Source organism: Hordeum vulgare, chromosome 3H (assembly GCF_904849725.1).
Source record: "Hordeum vulgare subsp. vulgare chromosome 3H, MorexV3_pseudomolecules_assembly, whole genome shotgun sequence".
NCBI classification, from domain to species: Eukaryota; Viridiplantae; Streptophyta; class Magnoliopsida; order Poales; family Poaceae; genus Hordeum; species Hordeum vulgare.
Window position 1 is genome coordinate 586,192,859 of NC_058520.1, and position 17,538 is coordinate 586,210,396.

At 44.9% G+C, this 17,538-nt stretch overlaps 1 protein-coding gene across 1 annotated transcript; it reads left to right on the top strand.

Annotated features, from left to right (window-relative positions):
- The first annotated feature begins 877 nt into the window (after window positions 1-877).
- Window positions 878-1,433, top strand: LOC123440815 (putative glutaredoxin-C2). Its single transcript, XM_045117363.1, has one exon. It carries the CDS (start codon window positions 957-959, stop codon window positions 1,269-1,271), a length of 315 nt encoding a protein of 104 aa, XP_044973298.1. The 5' UTR covers window positions 878-956; the 3' UTR covers window positions 1,272-1,433.
- Window positions 1,434-17,538: the final 16,105 nt, after the last annotated feature.

The window sequence follows — 17,538 nt, forward strand, 5'->3', positions numbered from 1 at the left end:
ATAAAAAATAATATTTGTAAATGATTTTTCAGATCCGACGGTCAGAAAATATTAAAGACAGAGTTACATCAAATTACAAGTCGTAACTCGTCAATCACCGTAAAAGAGCTCCTGAATAGAAAGGGAAGTTGAATATACAGTTTTTGTCAAGGAAGTTGTCCTGTGCAGGGATGGCTCAAAGGATAGTACAAGGTACAGATGCTAGTATTTTTTTTTTCTAAGATTTCATTCCTTTTATCCAATATTTATGTTATCAGAGCTGTAATCCACCCACCATCACTAGCTACCAGTACCACTAGCAATTCTAAGGGAAAATATAACGGATACTATTTCATAGAGTGGTTTTAGTGGCATTCCTTGTCACCCACAACTCCACAACAGTGACAAAAAGACATGTGATGCATGGCCTGCACAAGTTCCACCCCGGTGTTATTCCTTGTCACACACGAGTGGCCATTAGAGTGGATCTTAATCTAGTTTACCAGGAAGCTAATGAATCAACAGCTGAACTATTGATTTTTATCGATTGATCGATACCACGGATCTTTTTTCTATATATATGATACTAATAACTAAAGTCTAGGCTATCTTGAATCTTATTCACCGTCGTTTTTCACTTGTCGAAAACATTATCAAATAACATTAAAGATTAGCCACATTCCTAGCGATACCTAACTATATAAAAATTTGTCCTTCCCAAAGGCAAAGGTTACAAGTGGTGCTAGAAAAGAACCTTTTCACACAGGATATATGTTATCCCTAATTTTCAACACGCCACAGTGGTTACCTTACACGTCGATTAAGCACTTCCTCTTATCCACGCGCTTGCCCCAGCTATCTATAAATGTTGGGTCATCGCTATCACAAAGCTGCAAGAAGCAACAGCCTATACCTAGCTCAAGTGAAGTGAGCTGAGCGATCCAGATATAGAGGAGAGAGAGCTAGGCAATTCAGCAATGGCAGAGAGGGTGACCGCGATGGCGTCGCAGGGCACGGTGGTGATCTTTGGGGCGAGCAGCTGCTGCATGTCCCACACCATGACGAGGCTCTTTGCGGAGCTGGGCGTCAGCTCTACGGTGCACGAGGTGGACAAGGACCCCCAGAGGGAGGATCTGGAGAGGGCGCTCGCTGCCATGGTGGGCCAGAGCCCGGCGGTGCCTGCGGTATTCATCCGTGGCGCGCTCGTCGGCGGCACCAGGCAGGTCCTGGAGCTGCACCTCGGCGGCCATCTCGTGCCGTTGCTCCGCCAGGCCGGTGCCTTGTGGTCCTGAGGCATTATTAATGATAATGGCGGATGCGTACTTGTATAGTAATCTACGTGTGATCATAACCTCGAAAGCTATAGCTAGTGATCGACAATACAGTACTGTGTGCCGCTTATGTTGCAGTATATAAGAGAAGGAACAATGCTTCTCGCTAGACATTTAACCCAACTCTCAGGTTTCTTGCCCGATAGATATCGACTATCCCACTATGACGATCTAGCACGGAACATAGGAGATGGGACATGATCAGGAATCACCCCCCGTGTTTGATCTTTGTGATATCTTCGCTGGGTATGTGTGTTTGACACTAGTGGGGACGGGGCCTTTAACCCCGGCCCGTAAGGGGCTTTAGTCCCGGTTCACCAACCGGGACTAAAGGGCGGAACTAAAGGCTTAACCTTTAGTCCCGGTTCGTTACACGGACCGGGACTAAAGAGTTTCAGATTTTGCTTATTTTTGGGTTTTTTTTGAATGAAATTATTTTTGGGTTTTAGGGTTTTAGGGTTTAGGTGTTCGGGAGATTAACGTGATGCCTAGTTTGATGTTCGGGAATTAGTTTTCATATAATTTAAATAAAAATAATTATGCATATATATATATAAGATTAACTTATCTTAAAAGCGAGCATATATATACAATTATATGGATATCTGAATTATCGGGACTAGAGCCCGTCTATTCGATTACATGGACGAACATCAGTAATGGCTCCTAGCTACACTAAATCTTCCTTTGTCATCTATAGCTTCCGTCCTCAGAAAGGTCGCAAGCTCCTCTGCAACAGCAATCGCGCGTTGTTCTGGTAGGATCTTCGTCCTCATGGCCATATACTATATAAGAAGAGGAGATGAATATGAATATCAATCATGATAACAAAGAATGACAGGTAAAAATAGAAGTGTGAATGTTCATTGCTTACGTCGAATCTATGATCCTTGTGCTCAGAGGTAAACGTGCGAATGGTCTCGCAAACATAGTATCCGCATAGATGCGTCCCCCGTGGCTGTTGGTCACACTTTAGAGAATAGAATATATATAATCAAAATAATAATCTAGCATCATAAATGTATTGAAAATAGAAGTATATCATACTACTACTTACCTGAGCCACTCTAAAGGTCAGCTTCTCAGGCTCGATACCGGGAGTCACGCACTTGAACCGCTTCCAAACCCTGCCCGACAAGGATAATGATTTGCTAAGTTTTTCATTAATTGATATATCAGAAAATCATCGAAAGAGACCGATAGAGCGCAAGAATGATTGAAATTACCCTTGGAGCATGTCCTGCAGGCTTTGGCACTGTTCCAAGGGTCTCGATAATGGGTCGAAGGCATCAACTCTTCCCTTATCAATTTGAATGTCCAACAGAATCCAATGGAAGCTGCACATGTGTGTGTGTGTGTGTATATATATATATATATATGTATATATATATATATATCAGTAACTTATCAATTACACTTATAAGTGAATGGGCACAACAGAGTAAAGACCCTCACCTGAAGTTGTATGGAAACAGTATGTGGTCACGGAAATTTTGATCTGTTAGAAACCTTAGAAGGTTTTCCTCCGTCTCCTTGGGTTTATCAGTTAGCGTCGCTATATGTATTTTATCTGGGTCAATAAACCCAATATTTAGGATGTTCTTACTTTTACAATCCAGAATCTTCATTCTGCATAATAGAGTACAAGTTATATATAGACAATGAATTGAAATAACTAAACAAGTTATATGTAGACAACGAATTGAAAAACTTACAGACAATAGCAACTCATAAGCGATTTGTCAAGGGCGTCGCCATTGTACATCTGGAAGAGTTCATCAAAGTCGATATGGATTTCTTCGGGGCGGTCGTAGTACTCCCGTGGGACACTCACCACGATCATCGTTCTCCCATTCTTTGATTCACTTAAGTACCACGTATGCAAGTAACACATATTTGTTGGGAGATCATCTTTGCTGACCAAAGGCTCTCCCATGACAAACTGTGGCTTAGGGGCTACCACAGCCTTGGGTAACCTGTCGTCTTGGGAAGCCAGAACATTTTCAACCGAGACACCCCATTCAGCTGCCCACTTCTTTGCTAATTCAAAATCTTGCCCCTGCACCGGAGGGGGAACATTCTCGGTTAACACCTTGAGGGGTGGGATCGACAGTTTGGCCTGTTGTCCAAGCTGAGGAACGTCTGATTTTTTCTTGCATGTAGTTGAACTTGATTTGCTCCCACTTGCACTTGCACGTGATCTGCTCTTTTTCACTTCCTTCTGCAATGTGCGTGTATAGTCATCAGGCTTATGGTGTAAGTCATACTGTGATGGAAGGGTCGTGAAGTATTTTGCAAATGCTATTTGCTTCTCGGTGTATACCGGGCGGGGCTCGGATTCCTTCTTTTTCATCTGCGCATCTTGATGTTCCTTTGCTATCCTGGCGTTTTCCTCGGGGGTACGATCATAAGGTCTGATAGGAAGATTAGCATGAGGTACCTTTGGGAGGGGCGACCGTTTGCGCTTTGGGGGGGCTCCGTCGCTTAGAAATCGTCGGCGGAGCGTTCTTGGTGGCACGCTACCGCTTAGTATCCTGTGCGGGCGGCGGCGGAGACGGACGACCCAAGTCCGGCGGCGGTGATCGAGATGGACTCGTGTTGTGCTGGCCGACGTCATGTGGAGGGCTTGGAGGTAATGGAGGTGTAGGTGACCTGCGACGACTCGGAGGCGGTGTTGTCCTTGGGGCCGAGCCTGGAAGCTTGATGTAGTTCTTGTCCCATAGGATGACTCCACCCAGTACTTCTCCGAGTGTCCTCTCATCTTCGGGTCCAGCTATGTCGAGCTCCATATCATGAAACCCCGCCATGATTTCATCCACCCCGACTTTAGCAAAGCCAGCTGGAATCTCACGGCCATGCCAGCGTGCATCAGGGCCAGGAGGTAAAGCTTATCCGACGGCCACCTTCATGGATATGTTCTTGATTTTCTGATGGAGTTCACTTGATGTTGACTCCTTGATTCCATCCACGGGGTAGTCGGGACCGCCCTCTATCATTCTTCGTGCATCATCGGGCGGGGCCTCAGATTCAGCCACGCTGCTTTTCCACTTAGATGGGGCGCCGGTAATATCAAGTGCAAGATCTTCCTGGCGCGCTACTCCTCTAAGCTCATCAATCTGCTTCTGTTGCTCGTTAATCCTGGCAAGCAACTGGTTGAACTTGTCATTCTCCTCATCCTGATGCCGCTTCTTTGCTCTCTCTCGGCTTCTGTAAGTGTCTTGGTCTCTGGCAAACCCAAGCCACCACGGGTAAGAAGGACCGAAGCCTCGCGTTCGTCCTCCATGTTCGTCATTGCCGAGGACCTGTGTGAGCAAATCTTTCTCTCTATCTGCAATGAACTTTCTTTTTCCCTCCTTAATTTCTTTCACTATCCTTTTTCAATTCTCCCTGGGTATCCTAAGACCGTCACTACAGATGAGGTCCCCTGTTTTTTCGTCGTACGACCCACCATGCGCAAGGAACCAATTTCTTGCTCTCAATTCCCACTCATCACGGAGTGGTTCAGGTACGATGCCTTTATCTAGCAGATCTTGCTTTTTCTTATCCCACTTTGGGATGGCGAACTCATAGCCCCCTGGCCCCTCGAATACTGGCACTTTCTTTGTCTTCAGATAGTTTTTCCATAGCTTCTTCTTCCAGCTACAGAATAGTTCGGCCATCTTCTTTAGAGTCCACTGCTTGACTTTGGCCCTCAGTTTGTCTGCAGCATCTTCATTCTCACATTCTGGCAGGTTGAAATGTGACATGAGATCATTCCAAAGATTATCTTTGTACCTTTCGGCGACATAGTCACTATCGGCTGCCCCTTTGCGCTTGTTCCACTCCCGAACGATGATCGGGACGTGATCCCTAACGAGAACTCCGCATTGCTTCTTGAATGTGTCAGCAGCATTCTTAGGAAGCTTGGGTTCGCACGTAGGCAATATCACCTCAAAGGTGTAATGCGTCTGTGCATCCAACTTTCTAGTCGGGCCTCGTTTCGTAGCTTTGCTCGATGTGGAGTCCTAAGAGGGAGTATCATTCGTCAAATGAATATATATGTATACAATATAGAGCTATCTCCAATATTTTTCACATATTACAAGTGATTGTCGAACTTCATATGTATACCTCGCCGGACTTTATTATGTCTTCACCGGCTTCTCCACCGGCTTCTCCATCAGTGGAGCTATCACCTTCTCCATCATTGGACCTATCTCCTTGCCCATCGGCTTCATCTTCGTGTCGCTCGACCTCCATTCCAACATCGGGGTTTAGATATGACGACGGAGATTCAGCTGGTTCAACGTCGGGGCCGTCTTTGATTATATCTTCGAGAAGTTCTTCCTCTTCGAGGTGCCTGATATGTGGATCCATAGTTCTCCAAAAAAACGGATTCTCTTAACCTTTGTACCAAAAAATAATTATTCCATCAGGAACTCCGTTCCAAAACAACTTTAGTCCCGGGTCGTGGCTCCACCCGGGACTCCTAGATTTCTGCATAGTATTCAAAGTAGGAGTACTTTTCCAATTTGAGCATTCAATAAGCAAAACCAAATCGTAAAATAAAGTAGTATTCAAATTAGCATGCATTCAATTATAAGCAAATACATCATCTCTTTTGTCCGTACATTGTCGAATATTATCACTAATACTCCTCGAATAGTATCATACATATAGCATCACTGATACATCTAGAACCGTAGCGCCCGACGGGTATCGGCGCGGGCGGTGGACACCCAAAGAGAAGGAACCATCACAGGATCATAGCTCCAGTGAGATCCCCGAAGAACCTGCCAGGTATGCTCGAACCTGCCCTCCAACGCAACCATGTAGCGACGGACGTGCTCATCCTCCTCGCTGACACGGTGACGTACCACCTCCGCGGTGTCCGGAAGCCTCGGCACGCTCACTGGCCCACACGACCGCCACCAAACAAGGATCGGGTCAACGACGGGCTAGCTCCTCACCAACCTACGCCCCCCGGAAGGTAGCACCTCCCAATACCAGCCGGGCGGAGCCCAGTCCTGGACAGGGCCCCTCTGATCAACAAGGTGTCCTCCGCCGAGTCGACGACGAGGATGCGGGATAGGCATCGTAAAATGAACTAAAAAAATAAACTAATTCTATTAATTTTCTTGCTAAAAATAAACTATTAACACTTAAGCATATACAATAGCAAAATTAAACTATCAATACTTAAGCATATACAATAGCAAAATTAAGCAATAATCTAAGAAACACTATTAATACTTAAGCATATACACTATACAATATTTCTTCTTCTTGTAACCCTAAACTAATTTTTCCTCTTATTCTATTTCTCCTTTTCTTCTACTTCTTCTTCTACTTCTACTTCTACTTCTCCTCTTCTTCTACTACGTCTCCTCTTCTCTTCTTCTACTTCTCCTCTCCTCCTCTTCTAATTTTTTCTCTTCTTCTACTTCTCCTCTTCTTCTATTTTTCCTCTTCTTCTCCTCTCCTCCTCTTCTTATTCTCCTTTTTCTTCTTTTCTTCTCCTCCTCTTCTTATTTTCCTTTTTCCTAATTCTAAATATTACTAACCCTAATAATCTAGCACAAACCTAATAACGGCGGGCGTCGGCGAGCAAGACGGCGGGCACCCAGACGGCGTCGTCGAGTTCGTCGCTGTGCCGCGCGGGCAGGAGAAGAGGAAGAAGGAGAGAAGAAAATGCGATTTGGGTTGGAAATTTTCTAACTCCCGCTTATATAGGTGGATCTTTAGTCCCGGTTCGGGGCTCGATCCGGGTCTACAGACCCCCTTTAGTCTCGGGTGGAGCCACGACCCGGAACTAAAGGCCCTTTTTCGGCAGACCAGAAGGCGGGAAGCAGGGGCCTTTAGTCCCGGCGCGGCGCTCCAACCGGGACTAAAGGGGGTCTTTAGTTCCTGGGTGTGGCTCCACCCGGGACTACAACCCCTCCTCGGTTGCACGATAAATTTAGTCCCACCTCGCCCAGCGAGGGGGACTAGCACTTGTTTATAAGCCCCGTCGCAGCTTCTTCATCGAGCTCCTCTCTAAACCAGGCTTACGGGCCTAAACTCACTGAAAATTGAAACTATATTCGAAATTATGGAGAAAATTCAACCTGAATTCAAAGTGAGTTCACTTTGAATTTAGATTGAATTTTCTCTATAAATTCTCATATAGTTTCAATTTTTTCTATTTTCATAATTAATAATTTTTACTATCCAAACTATCATCTATTTTGTTATTTTCAATTAAAAATTATGTATATTAAAAATTCTTTTTGCATCTTTGAGAATTTGACAAAACTATGATAATGAAAAGTGTTTGAAATTGAATAAATAATGCAAAACTATTTTCTATTTTCATAATTAATAATTTTGATTATCCAAACTATTATCTATTTTGTTATTTTCAATTAAAAACTATGTTTATTAAAAATTCTTTTTCCATATTTGAGAATTTGACAAAACTATGATAATGAAAAGTGTTTGAAATTGAATAAATAATGCAAAACTATTTTCTATTTTCATAATTAATAATTTTGACTATCCAAACTATTATCTATTTTGTTATTTTCAATTAAAAACTATGTTTATTAAAAATTCTTTTTGCATATTTGAGAATTTGACAAAACTATGATAATGAAAAGTGTTTGAAATTGAATAAATAATGCAAAACTATTTTCTATTTTCAAAAGTAATTATTTTGACTATCCAAACTATTATCTATTTTGTTATTTTCAATTAAAAACTATGTTTATTTAAAATTCTTTTTGCATATTTGAGAATTTGACAAAACTATGATAATGAAAAGTGTTTGAAATTGAATAAATAATGCAAAACTATTTTCTATTTTCAAAAGTAATTATTTTGACTATCCAGAGTATTATCTATTTTGTTATTTTCAATTAAAAACTATGTTTATTAAAATTCTTTTTGCATATTTGAGAATTTGACAAAACTATGATAATGAAAAGTGTTTGAAATTGAATAAATAATGCAAAACTACTTTCTATTTTCAAAAGTAATTATTTTGACTATCCAAACTATTAACTTATTATTTTTTTAGGTAGTTGACCCTGAAATTGAAAACCACTACAAATGAACTCTGAAAATGTTGAAATTTGGCATGCTATCATCATTTCACCCACATAACATGTGTTAAAAAGTTGAGAGGGCTACGACAAAAAGTGGATGCACTTGGTGTACAAAACGGACAATCTCTCTCGAAGTATGAGCATTTCGAACGAGAACTCATCTCTTACAAAGAGATTTCATTTTTTTTGAACTTATTTGAACTCCATACTTTTTGTGTGTTCAAAATGCACCATTCAAAGGCACATCACAAAATTTCAACAATTTCTGACTTCATTTGGTATTCTTCGTGCATTAACTTATTTTTTTTGAGGTAGTTGACCCTGAAATTGAAAAGCACTATAAATGAACTCTGAAAATGTTGAAATTTGGCATGCTATCATCATTTCACCCACATAGCATGTGTTAAAAAGTTAAGAGGGCTACGACAAAAACTGGATGCACTTCGTGTACAAAATGGACAATCTCTTTGGAAGTAGAAGCGACCCCCACAATAAGAGACGGCATTCTTCTTCTCTCATATATGGTGGACACTAGCTCACCTGATTTTTCAACCATCGATGATGGTCGCTACTCCTACTTCCCCTAGTGCATAACGAATATCTAGCACAAGGAGAAGAAGGAGAAACGACCCCCCACAACAACAGTTGACATTCTTCTTCTCTCATGTATGGTGGACACTCCCTCACCTAATTTTTCGACCGTCGATGATGGTCGCTACTCCTTCTTCCCCTAGTGCATAACAAATATCTAGCACAAAGAGAAGAAGGAGAAGCAACCCCCACAACAACAGTCGGCATTCTTCTTCTCTCATGTATGGTGGACACTCCCTCACCTGATTTTTTGACCGTCGATGAAGGTCGCTATTCCTTCTTTCCCTAATGCATAACAAATATCTAGCACAAGGAGAAGAAGGAAAAGCGACCCCCACAACAAAAGTGGTTCCGCGGCACGCCACGTGGTTCCGCTGCACGCCACGTGGGACTAATGGTCTTTCATTTTTAAATGACTGTTTTAATCAAAAACAGATATGTTACAAAAGGGATTTCATTTTTTGAACTTATTTGAACTGAAGACTTTTTGTATATATATGTGATCTAAATGCATGATACCATGAAGTTACAAAGGGCTAAACCATTCAAAAGTAGCAAATGAAGTTAGAAAGGGCTAAACCATTCAAATTTGGAAACTATAATGGCACAAACAGAAACTAGACATATATAAATTGGTCCAAGCAGTACATGATACTAGTCCAAACAGTACATAATAATAGCTATCATAGATATACATATTCGAAGTGACGCTGGCCATAGTTGATGACTCGAATCAGAATGTCCACCTTATTCGAGGTGACACTGGCCATAGTTGACGACTCGAATCTTGCGGTACAACTCGTATGAAACGTATGCATCTTTTGCTGCATACTCAATGTTGATACGATCAAGTGGGGCCTTCTCCCAAAGTTTGAGCTGAGACTTTGGGAAATTGGTCTTCATATCACCATATTCCTCGTCGATCAAGGCAACTGCCATATGAGCCATCGAAGTCCTGACATGTCGAAGCCTGAATACCGTTTGGAGATCAATGAGGCAACCAGTTGGTATCTCAATACCGAAGCTGTACCTCATCTTCAGCTTGTCGTTCGTTATGTCAACGGTAGCAAAAGTGATGCCGCTGCGAAGGAAGTCCATGAGTTCTGGACAATGCTTGTCACTACTGCAACAGAAACAAATTAAAATGGAACAAATGTTACATACTGCTGCAATAAGGAAACATGTTTCACTACAACTAAAGAGAAAATTATCTTTAGATTCAAACAGAACATATGCAATGGAACCTAGAGAGATCACCATAGCTATCCAATGGAACCTAGAGAGATCACTAGCTATATGCAATTTTCATGACTATGACATATCATATTGCTATCCAATGGAACCTAGAGAGATCACTAGCTATATGCAATTTTCATAACCTTGGATCAAAGAACACCGCATAAAATTGTATCACTACAACTATGATTTCAATGGAACATATTGAACCAATCAGATTTTTCAGATTGTGGAACACTATTCCAATCAGATTGTGTTCCCTTCAACTAATCAAAATTGTTTCACTACAACTATTTGAAGCGAACCAACTATGATTCCAATGGAACATATTAAACACTAGTTGATTCTAATACGATTTTTCAGATTATGGAACAGTATTCCAATCAGATTGTGTTCCCCTTCAACTAATCAAAATTGTTTCACTACAACTATTTGAAGGGAACCAACTATGATTGAAACAAATAAACTTACAATGTCATTACCTTGGATCAAAGAAAGCCTCAAAACTTACCTCGCCCATTGGAAGATCAAGACATGGTGTTTGAAACATAGTTGGATGACGGCAACACCGCGTTGATCGGTCGTGTACTCCAGATCAAGCCCCAAGAACTTCTCATGATCCACTGCGGCGTCAAGCCATCGTTCCTTCAACTGTCTAAGAAAATGCGGCACCTCCCTGCTCTCGTTCGTGTACACGACATCGAGCTTGGTCTTGCCATGTGCGAGCACCACTCCAAAGCGAGTTGGCATGGTGGAAGAAGAGAAGGGAAGAAGAGAGGAGAAGAACAGAGCGAGAGCGAGAGAGAAGAAGAAACAGAGAAATGGCGGCTCTGCTTCGGTTCGTGCTTTTAATCGCCCGAAACGACGCGGGATGCAAACCGTTTGGGCCTTTAGTCCCGGGTCGTGCCACCAACCGGGACTAAAGAGGTATACCAACGGTTGCCACCACTACGGCAGGCCACGTCTTAGGCCTTTAGTCCCGGGTTGAGCCACCAACCGGGACTAAAGGGGGATACGAACGGTTGCCACCACCACTGCCCACCGCGTAGCCCTTTAGTCCCGGGTTGAGCCACCAACCGGGACTAAAGGGGGATACTAAAGGCTCCTTACGGGCCGGGACTAAAGCCTCGAGGGAGGCACTGAGAATTGGGGCGACGTGGCCGGGCCTTTAGTTCCGGCCCAGAGGCAGGCCGGGACTAAAGGGTCCCGGCCAAAGGCCCGATTTCCACTAGTGTGATCTTTGTGATATCTTCGCTGGGTATGTTTCTGTGCTATTTCAGTGTGTTTCATTCCGCTCCTTAGTTATATCTGCAATTTGGCATGTACTGGTTACCGAATTGATTAGGAGATACTTTTTTTAGAGAAAAGGCATGAGCCCGACTTTATAAATAAAACAACGAGACAGAGTAACAACCATCACAACATCACAAGTTCAACAGCCATCCATGGTCAAACGATAAGCAAAGTATGAGATACAGGGCACGTAGGCCACACCCAAGGCACGCAGGCCAGACAAGCAAAAACTCCGAGAGAAATGGAAGATCAGCAGCCATTCCCGCAGACCACCGAGAGGTTAGACATCAGGCTCCTGCCGCGAAAGGGAAGATGTCGAGGCCCGAATCTTAGATAGCAGCAAGTCGACGCAGTCGCGGTCTTCAGGCTTAGTGAATAATCTCCACTGCTGCAGGAACATGCAAGCTATATATAAGTAATCAGCAGGTTTAGCAGGAAAAATGTGTTCAGTGATAAACTTGTTCCTGATAGTCCACAAGGCCCAACAGACCGCCGCCAGCCCAATCCAGAACAATCGTTTCGTAACACCAACTAGAGGGATGGCGAGGGTCCGAAGCTCGGAAAAAGAAGTCGAAGCTCAAGACACTTGTAACCAAGATCGAAAGCAGCACCAAATCAGTTTACCCAAGACCCAGTTGAAAAAGATATGATTGGTATCCTCCAAAGCATCACACAGGACACAGCGGTATTGCGTTTCCGAATCTGATCGGCCGTCGGGAGACGGCCCCTAAAAGCTTGCCACATGAAGATTTTAATCTTCGGAGGAATACGCGAACGCCAAATCTCATAAAGCTTATTCGTGGGTGTGCCAGCAAAAAGCTTGGAATAAAGGGACTTAACAGAGAAGCGACCCGAAGGAGAGTGTGGCCAGACCACCGAGTCCTCCGCCTCCGTGAGCGTGGGAAAAAGGGCAGCAAGACGATGCCATTGAACCAACTCTTCAGGAGACAGCGAGCGTCGGAAGGCCAAGTCCCAATTATCACTCGCAAGCTTCGTGATGGAGATCTCAGGCTTAGGACAAAAGGAAAACAATGTGGGGAAAGCCACCGAGAGAGTCGAATGCCCACACCACCAGTCAAGCCAAAAACGGGTCGAGGCGCCATTACCCACCAAAAATTTGACATGGTCCTTCAAAAGAGAACAAATCTTAACCAAATCCTTTCAGAACTGCGACCCCCTAGGGGAGGCAAACATAGGATTAGAGGAGGGGAAGTATTTCGCCTTGAGAATAGAGAACCAAAGAGAGTTTCGGCCCGGGGACATTATTTTCCACCACCACTTGATCATAAGACATGTGTTCATCACCGCGATATTAATGATGCCCAACCCTCCCAGGTTTTTGGGCCTATAAATGATGTTCCATTTGACCAACCGATACTTACGCTTATTATTTGTTGAATTCCAATAGAAAGCACCTCTATGCTTGTCGAGACCATCATGTGTACCCGCAGAAACAAGGTAGATGCCCATAATGAACATGGGCAGGGAGGAGAGACAAGAATTAGTCAAGGCCACTTTCCCAGTGTTCGTATTATATCTACCCCTCCATGACAGCATCTGATTACCAACCTTGGTAACAACAGGCGCGAACTCCATGGCACAAAACTTATCCGGGGCAATCAGGAGGCCCAAGTACTTAAAAGGAAAAGAACCCAGGCTACAATTTAGGAGGTGCTCCACTCGTAAAGCCTCCACATCATCAACACCAGTGATAATAGCTCACTCTTTGCAAAGTTAATGTTGAGCCTCGAAAGGCTTCAAATTAAGCATAACATGATGGACTTAAGATGAGCAAGGCAGGACTCATTGAGCTCCACCATGATAATGGTATCGTCCGCATACTGAAGGTGGGTGACCCCATGGGGGATGAGATGAGATATTACCGAAGAAATGTGGCCAAAAGCAGTAGCCCTAGATAGAATATGTGATAAGGCATCGACAACAAAATTAAAAAGGATCGGGGATGCCAGATCCCCTTGCCTCAGGCCCCTGCCATTGGAAAGAAAAGTACTAACTTGAACATTGAACGAAATCGCCGTGTCAAAGCCTTTGGCGAGCAAAATCTGTCTAAGGAAAGGCCAACTGACCGAGCCGTAAACTTTTTCGAAGTCCAACTTTAGGATCACCGCTTTCAAATTGCGGGACTTAAGATCATGGACAATCTCGTAAAGGCAAAGAATCCCATCAATTATAAATCTTATTTTAACGAAGGCAGATTGGAAACGGCTAAGCGTACGATGCGCAACAGGAGACATACGCGTGGCAAAACCCTTGGCAGGAAATTTCGCCATATTATTGATAAGGGAATCGACCTAAATTGGGAGATCAGCTCGGCGCCCTTGACCTTGGGGATGAGGGAGATAACAGCGTAGTTTAGGCGGGAGATATCGACCATCCCAAGACAGAACCCTTGGATGATGCTACAAATGAGGACGTTAAGCTCTGGCCATGATTTTTTAAAGAAAGGGATGGGAAAACCATCAGGGCCCGACGCAGTGTTAGGATTAGCATACTTAATAACCTCCCAAATCTCCTCATCGGAAATAGGCGGGATTAAGGCATCATTCTCAGCAGGAGAAATTCTAGAAGGGGCCTCCCATAAGGAATGAGAGATAGACATACCAGACTCCGGCCTAGCAACGTAGAGGGAAGAGAAGAAATCAACCACATGTTCCAAATTTTGAGCCTGAATAGAGACCTTCACCCCATTAATGATTAAACTATCCAGAGCACATCTCCTTCTCCTACCATTAGCAATCGCAAAAAATAAGCCGTAAGGCGTCACCCTTCAAGGTCCAATTCAAAGTACCCCTTTGGCACCAATATATTTCCGACCGCTCATGCAAAAGCATAAGCGCCTCTTCGAGACCGTATCGCGAGCCCCACTCCCCCTCACACAGACCCGGCCCATCAGCCTGCGTGTCAAGGCTCGCAATCTGGGCCTCCATAGAGCCCTTCTTGTGGCGAGCCTCCGCCGTCCTGTTGCGCGATCAACCACACAGAACTTTGCGAAGAGCGTAGGAGCACTTGTGCCAATCATCCATGTGCCCAAAGGAATGCCGAACGAAAGAAAGCAGCCCACAAATTGTAGTAGCTAACAAATCAGGGAAACCCTCTACAAGAAGTCACGAAGCGTCGAACTGAAAGCGCGAAAAAATAACAGGATAATCCAAACCAGCATCGAGAATAACAGGCGCATGGTCCGAACCCATGATGGACTTGACTTTTAGGGAAGCGCGGGAAAAAGGGAATCCCAGTTCGGGCAAATAAAAACGCGGTCAAGCACCGGCCGGATATGGTTAGACTGGCGATTTGTCCATGTGAAGCGGGCTCCCACCCTAGGAAGTTCTCGAAGAGCACAACCACGGATGAAGTTCTTGAAAGCATCAGCCAAGGGCCAAGAAAAATTGTTAGATCTCTTATCCACATGGGAGCAGAGAAGGTTAAAGTCCCCCCCCCCAACCAGTAGAGGTAGCGCACAAGCATCAATTTTGGACGCGATCTCATCCAGAAACACGGAAGACAAAGAGTGATCTGCAGGCCGTCGACAACCATGATTTCCCATAAGCGATTCAAATTCCGATGGTACACCATCGTGCTAGCCCAAAAAACTCCATGGTCAAAGGTCACAAAATCAAACATGTCACGCTTGGTGCCCAGAAGAATCCCACCAGAATGCCCCGAAGAAGGAAGGAAGTTCCAATCAAATATGTCCATCCCCGCAACTGCGGAGAGCTCATTGGGGGAGAAGGATTCCTTAGAAGTCTCGACAAGCCCAATAATATCAATATTATCACCTCTAACTACATCCCTAATTTGGTCGCGACGCCCCCTAGCGCCGAAACCTCTAATATTCCAGAAGAGGGCTCTCATTTGAAAGACAAGTTTTTAATACAGAGACTCGACCTGCAGGGGGCAACGTAGGATTTGGCACGCTTAGAGATAGCCCGCTTAGAAGGTGGAGGGGGCGAATGGACACTACCAGTAACACCACCATCCACACCCGCCAAGGTTGCAGCGATCCCATTCGCCGCAACCAAATCTTTAGCCTTAGCAATGGCCAGGGCCATATCATTAGCATGGATAATGGAAAGAACAGTAGACGAAGACCCAAAACCCGCATCAATGAAAACCCTCACATCCTCAAGCACATGCAATAAATGATCATCGGACAGAGAGTGCAACACTAGCCTAATAGGGGAGGAAGGACGGGGGAGGGGGAGAGAGAGGAATACCCGAAGGAGGAAGGTCTCTGGCCACAGCCCGCCGCTCCGCACGCGCCGCCACAGGCTCCCCCGAGTCATGCACCCGTCTACCCTTACGGGCTGTGGAGGTGGGCGTGCGGATGGACGGGGAAGGAGCCAAAGGAGAAAGCGGCACTGCCCTGGGAGGCGATCCCGACGCAGCCCCCATGTCGTCATCAAGACGGCGACACATCCCAAGAGCTCCTCGCGAATCCCTTGAACGGTTCCTTGCGGATCCCTCAAACGGTTCGTCCAAGCACCTCAGATGTGATGCCTCCAAGGTATCCACACGTATGGGGGCAGCGTCGGGCGGTGGACTCCTAGGTCCAAGCGCACGACATGGTGGCGTAGGGAGTGGTGGTGGCTGTCAACGGAGTGAAAAGGATCAACCCTAAAAAGTGTGCCCACTCCCCTTTATATCGACCTCTGAGTTAGGCTCAACACTTGAGGCCCACGACGAGTCTAGTCCCGTTTTCCATTCGGAACCAATCCGAACGAGCTGCAATCCCTTAAGTGTGCGACCCTATATGTTCAGGTACACATGGACACAACCCGAGTGGATAGTCGGTAGCGGCTCCTAGCAGATCGTGCCAACTCCCGTGTGTACGCAAAGTCATTAGACGAACCTCGACAATGTTTCATATACAAAATTCCTTTTGCCTCATGATACTCGTTGTGAAGCTCAAGGCGAGTACTTGTCACCCTTATGGTAGCTTGTCATATCTTCTTGAAACCGTGATGCAGATTCCCGAACTAGGTTAACACTTAACCCATGTCGCATGGCCATGCTTTCTGAATCTGATCACTCGAGAGGGCCTGGAGAATATCTCTCCTTACGGAGGGGCAAATCCCATCTTGGTCAACCATGTCTCGCGGCATGTCTCATGACTCACCCGAAAGCTACTTTTATAACTACCTAGTTACAAAGTAGCGTTGGATAGACCCTAAGTGACTCGATCCTCATCCCAAGAACACGAGAGGACCTCAGGTACATTGTACTTGAGACTATCAGATGAAAATAGCTCGTTGTGTCTCAAAGTGGGTCTGTCTGACTCGGTGATCTCAATCCCTGAGTTCATACTATCAGTTTAGCATCTCTATGGACATGACTTGTGAAACATAGTCATCAACTGAATCGTATACTAGTAAAGGATATTAAGGACAATAAAATTGAACCCTTTCCGAGCTTTCTCAGGCCTTGATTGGTTTCAGCCATTGGATCACGTGTCCTGGCTATCCCTAGCCGTCCAATACATTGTTTTCTCCGGAGTGGGCTTACACTGGGCCATATGTCCTGGGTCGCTATTCTGGTGGCCGAATCGGAAGCCTCTCGTTCACTGAAGGGCTAATGTCACATGTTGAACGAACGGAGGTGATTCTGTCTTGACACTCGCCCTTCTCTCCCTTTCCCACACCAACCCTACTCCACGGCCCCGACTCCTTTGGATGCGCCGCCTGTGTCGCTGTCACCGTAGAGAGAGAGAGACGGACAAAATGGATCGCCAAGCACATCATTGCAGAGTGGAGCCACTCAGATCGCTCCCATTCTGGACCGAGCCTCCAAATCTCGAGCGAAAAAAGAGATCACCACCAGAAGAGGAAGCAGGAGGCGACGGATCGATGACATGAGATGAGAAGAAGGGTGGAGGCATGGAGGTGAACAAGAACCGGTGGGTGGAACACCGTCCGGAAGAACCTGGAGCTCAACTTCCGCTTTACCCGTCGCAGCCTCGCCGTCATCAGCCTCTTCGGCCTCGCCAGCCCCATCCTCTTAGCATCGTTCACAAATTCATAAGGTCC

Excerpts from the sequence above, each read along its gene's own strand:
- LOC123440815 (XM_045117363.1), top strand. The coding sequence starts at position 957 with ATGGCAGAGAGGGTGACCGCGATGGCGTCGCAGGGCACGGTGGTGATC.